This window comes from Neophocaena asiaeorientalis, unplaced genomic scaffold (assembly GCF_003031525.2).
Source record: "Neophocaena asiaeorientalis asiaeorientalis breed wild unplaced genomic scaffold, Neophocaena_asiaeorientalis_V1.1 C49135912, whole genome shotgun sequence".
Lineage (NCBI taxonomy): Eukaryota > Metazoa > Chordata > Mammalia > Artiodactyla > Phocoenidae > Neophocaena > Neophocaena asiaeorientalis.
The window spans coordinates 1-4,219 of record NW_020185219.1 but is presented as its reverse complement, the minus strand read 5'-3'; the positions used below and the strand labels follow the sequence as shown (position 1 = coordinate 4,219).

Here is a 4,219-nt window from a genome sequence, read left to right as displayed (position 1 = left end):
CTCTCTCTCTCTCTCTCTCTCTCGGTCTCTGTCTCTGTTCAATTTTGCCATCAATAAAACGAGAGGGTGTTAGTCTACCAGATTTTTAAAAACAAATAGATTTATGCTGTTGATTGTCTTAGCCAGTTTACCACTGAGGAAAAGTTATTTTCACACAATTAACAGCACTTTGGTTCTCTTTCCCTAGTATGTCAGCCACCTCCAAAAGTCCCGCATGGTAAACACACCCCAAGCCACAAGAACAACTTTTCTTCTGGACAGGAAGTGTTCTACAGCTGTGAGCCTGGCTATGATCTCAGAGGGGCTGCTTCTCTGCATTGTACGCCCCAGGGAGACTGGAGCCCGTCAGCCCCCAAATGTGCAGGTGCCTATGCTGTCATCTTGTATGTGGATCAGTCTCTTTGTCCCTCACAGGAACATCTCACTCCTGTGTGTGTGTGTTTTTTTTTCCTAGTGAAATCATGTGCTGACTTCCTGGACCAGTTACCTAATGGACATGTCCTCTTTCCACTTAATTTCCAGCTTGGAGCAAAAGTATCCTTCGTTTGTGATGAGGGGTGAGTGTGAGTTTGCCTGGCCCACTGAACACTGAAACTGAGGTTAATTCAAAAAGGGAAGGTTTAGTGTGATTTTTAAAATAGGAAATACTCAGGGATGTTAAATTTGAGGAGTGTATATGGGAAGTTAAGAGTAAGGAACAGGTGGAACTAATAACATAAGATATGAAGGAAAAACTGAAACGGATATTAAATGGCATGCTTAAACACAAATACAACTACTGTTTAAGAGTATACATAGGTGACACATTAAGTGAAAAAATCATATTTTCCAAGCAAAGAAGAAAAAGAGTTATTTGGAGAGCTCCAGAAAAAGTTTGATATGTGACAAAAATCTTATTAAAAAATAAGATCATTTAAGAATTGTTTCAGAAAAAATTTTAACCATCAAAAGTGAATTTTGTAATAACAGAGAAAGTATAAGAATAAGCATTTTTAATCCAATCATATATCACCTTGTTGATAACAGGCCAAGGGCTCTGAAATGGTATTATGGTGGCTGATATTAAAGTTTCAAGTAAGGTCATTCACTGGACCTTACACAGCATGCACATCTCTACATGGGAAGTATCAAGCATGGGCAACAAAGTACCTGACCTCAAAATGTTCCAAAGAATCCTTGACAGGCACCATATAATATTTAGGAGAATTTTGTACAAGAGTCATTTCCAATCGCCTTTGGTTTTTCCCCCCAGAATATTCACGCTTACTCTTCCGTAGCCCAGCGTGCTGTTGTGAGCCTTCTGCATAACCATCACAAATATAGAGACAAAAGAACAATCTTTGTTCCCTTTCCAGTTATTCTCTGCTTGTCCAGTGCAAACTGGGAGCTGTTTTACTAGCTGTTCCAGTGCAGTGTCATCACTTGGAGGATGTTTTATTCCAATAATGACTATGAGTAGATTTATCAGCTTTACCGTGGGATGCTCAGTGAGAGACAGATTTCTCTGAGCCTAGGTCCAGGATCACAGAGATGGCAGCTATGCTACACCTGCCTTCTTCAACTTAGGCTGGGACTATATTATGTGACCAAGTGACTGTGCTTTGCTGTTCTCCCTCACTGGAAGCTGTGACTTTTCCAGATTGATGTGGCCTCTGAAACTCTGCCACCTGCTGGTTTCAGATCCTCAAAATGCTGAGATTTTTGCAAATGGAATGGCATTTTGGCTTAAGCAGCTCACATATTCAGCACTATTTTCTTCCTTAGATTCCACTTAAAAGGCCGTTCTGCTAGTTACTGTGTCTTGGTTGGAATGGAAATCCTTTGGAACAGCAGCGTTCCTGTGTGTGAACGTGAGTAGAAGGGATAACACTTCAGGCCAATCTCTCCCTTTAATCTATTTGGTAATTTGACCCATGGCCTCCCCAGCCGTGGTTCTTCTATTTTCTAATCTAAATTATTGATAAATAGTTGCTTATTTTAATAGTATTTTATTGTGGATCAGTTTGTTGTGATACACTTTCTTTTGCATCATGTGTCTCGAGAACCATCTGATCAGTCTCTGTCATTTAGAATTCTTTGTATTGCGTGATAAATCCTGCTGTAATTTGTCTCTGAATCAGGAGAGATTAGCTAATGTGAAGCTTTCACAAATTTCTTCTTTCCTTCCTCCCTTCTTTCTTTTTCTTTTTTATGCCATCAAGGTGAAGTCACTCTACAATATTCCTGTCTATTTGCTAATATAGAAATATGAAACATTCATTCATTCATACATCCAATTATTTATTGAGCACATACTATGTGCTTGATGTTCTTCCAGGCACCGGTGTTATAGCAGTGAACAAGATGAGCAAATTCCCTGTTGCATGTTATTTATACTCAAGTGGGGAGATGTACAAGAAAGAAAATAAATTAAATCTTATGGAGATGATAGGTCAGAGCAATGCAGAAATGAGGGGAAAGTGGGGAACAGCATTACACAGGGTGAGCAGTTTAAGACTCCTTAAACTCTCAAAACTTATATCTAAATAAATTATGCTGAAAGATTCAGAAATAATAGGCTGATTAAGAAATGAGTCTCCTATACGCAATGTCACCACTGATTTCTCCTAGTCTACCCATTGGTATTTTCCCCAATAGAAGATAGGACTTTGCCTCATCACTTGATCCTAAAGATTGGAAAATATATAAATTTTAAAATAATCCAAATTTTACTAAAATGTTTATGTTGCAAGAAACCTGCTCAGTTATCCTGTGATGCATTTTATGGTAAAACTTTATAAAAAAAAAACTTCTGTATAGATCCTGTCATCCAAGAAACCCAACTTTCATTGAAGCAACGTGACAAATGGCTGTCCACTGGCCTGGGTTAGAGCTCAGTTATCGATTGTACTATTTCTCTTATTTTTCATGACTCTTTCTAATTTAAGTAGCTTCTTCCAAATCCCAAGACTAATAAGAAACACTAAATAGAAGTAAGGAAAGGACTGTTTAAACAGACAAGCAGATACCAGAAAGAAGTAACAATTTGAAGCCTGACGGAAAGTAGAGAAATAAAAATAATAATAAACAATCCCATGCATCAAAAAAAACCAATAACAAAACAGTATGGATCATTTAGAATTTTTACAATGAACCACATATGTTTCAATTCATTGTGACAGCACTACTATCGTAATCGATTGATGGTCACTATGGGTAAGTTATTAAGGAAAGGTTTCATATGATTAGGTGATTAGTACATATGGAATACATTGTAGAAATATTTCCTGAGAATGTAAGTTCCTTGGAGAACAGAGACTTTATCTGTGCTCTTCACCATTTCATCCAGCTGGCCCTGAAGAGTGGCTGACACAGAATAAGTGCCCAATGTGTTGATTAAATGAATGAGTTACTCTCCAATAGATACTTTTCCTTCTTTAAAAGTTTTGGTACGTAATTAAAGGTGTAAAGTTTCTATCATCCAGAAAACTTAAAAGTCTGGAAGATTCAGGATAGGCAAATTCTTTTGTACTTTTTCAATTTAATAAAATGGGATTGAAATCTCACTTCACTTAGTCCATTCGGTGTTTTTAGGTAGTACCAACCATAACACCCAATGACTATAGATTACCTCTGGTGAAAACTCATGAATGAAACTTAGAGCTTTTGCCTTCTTTCCAGAAATCTTGTGTCCAAATCCTCCTGATATCCTTAATGGGAGACACACAGGAAAACCTCTGGAAGTCTTTCCTTTTGGAAAAGAAGTCACTTACACATGTGACCCGCACCCAGAGAGAGGGATGAACTTCAGCCTCACTGGGGAGAGCACCATCCGCTGTACCAGTGACAGTCAAGGGAACGGAATTTGGAGCAGCCCTGCCCCTCGCTGTGGACTTCTGGGTTAGTGCGCGCTCTACCCTACATTTCAAATGGATTCAGAATATCTAAACCAGACTCTCCAAGTTTCCGTAATTACAATGTGGTGTTTATTTGTGCACTCGATACAATTAAATGCCAAATCAATAATAAATGGTTTTAAGATACATCAACATGTAAGATTCTGATGGTCTTTGCTTCTAGAGGGCTGGTGAAAAGAGATGGAGGAAGTGGGTGGCGGTTCTAGTTCTAATTAGAATTAGAAGGAAAATGTTTTCAAAGCATAGGAACTGAAAGCAAATACCTATGAACCTTAACTAGCATAAGTTGTACCATCTTCACAGGTTTTGGAGAGAAGCACAGA

General features: G+C 38.2%; 1 protein-coding gene across 1 annotated transcript; it reads left to right on the top strand.

The window, feature by feature from the left end:
* Nucleotides 1–187: 187 nt before the first annotated feature.
* LOC112392084 (complement receptor type 1-like) lies at nucleotides 188–3,884 on the top strand (the record flags this gene model as incomplete). Its single annotated transcript, XM_024733613.1, has 4 exons — nucleotides 188–364; nucleotides 455–557; nucleotides 1,765–1,850; nucleotides 3,661–3,884. Coding segments are annotated over 4 exons (590 nt in total), but the record flags the coding sequence as incomplete, so codon positions are not given.
* Between the last annotated feature and the right edge of the window lie 335 nt (nucleotides 3,885–4,219).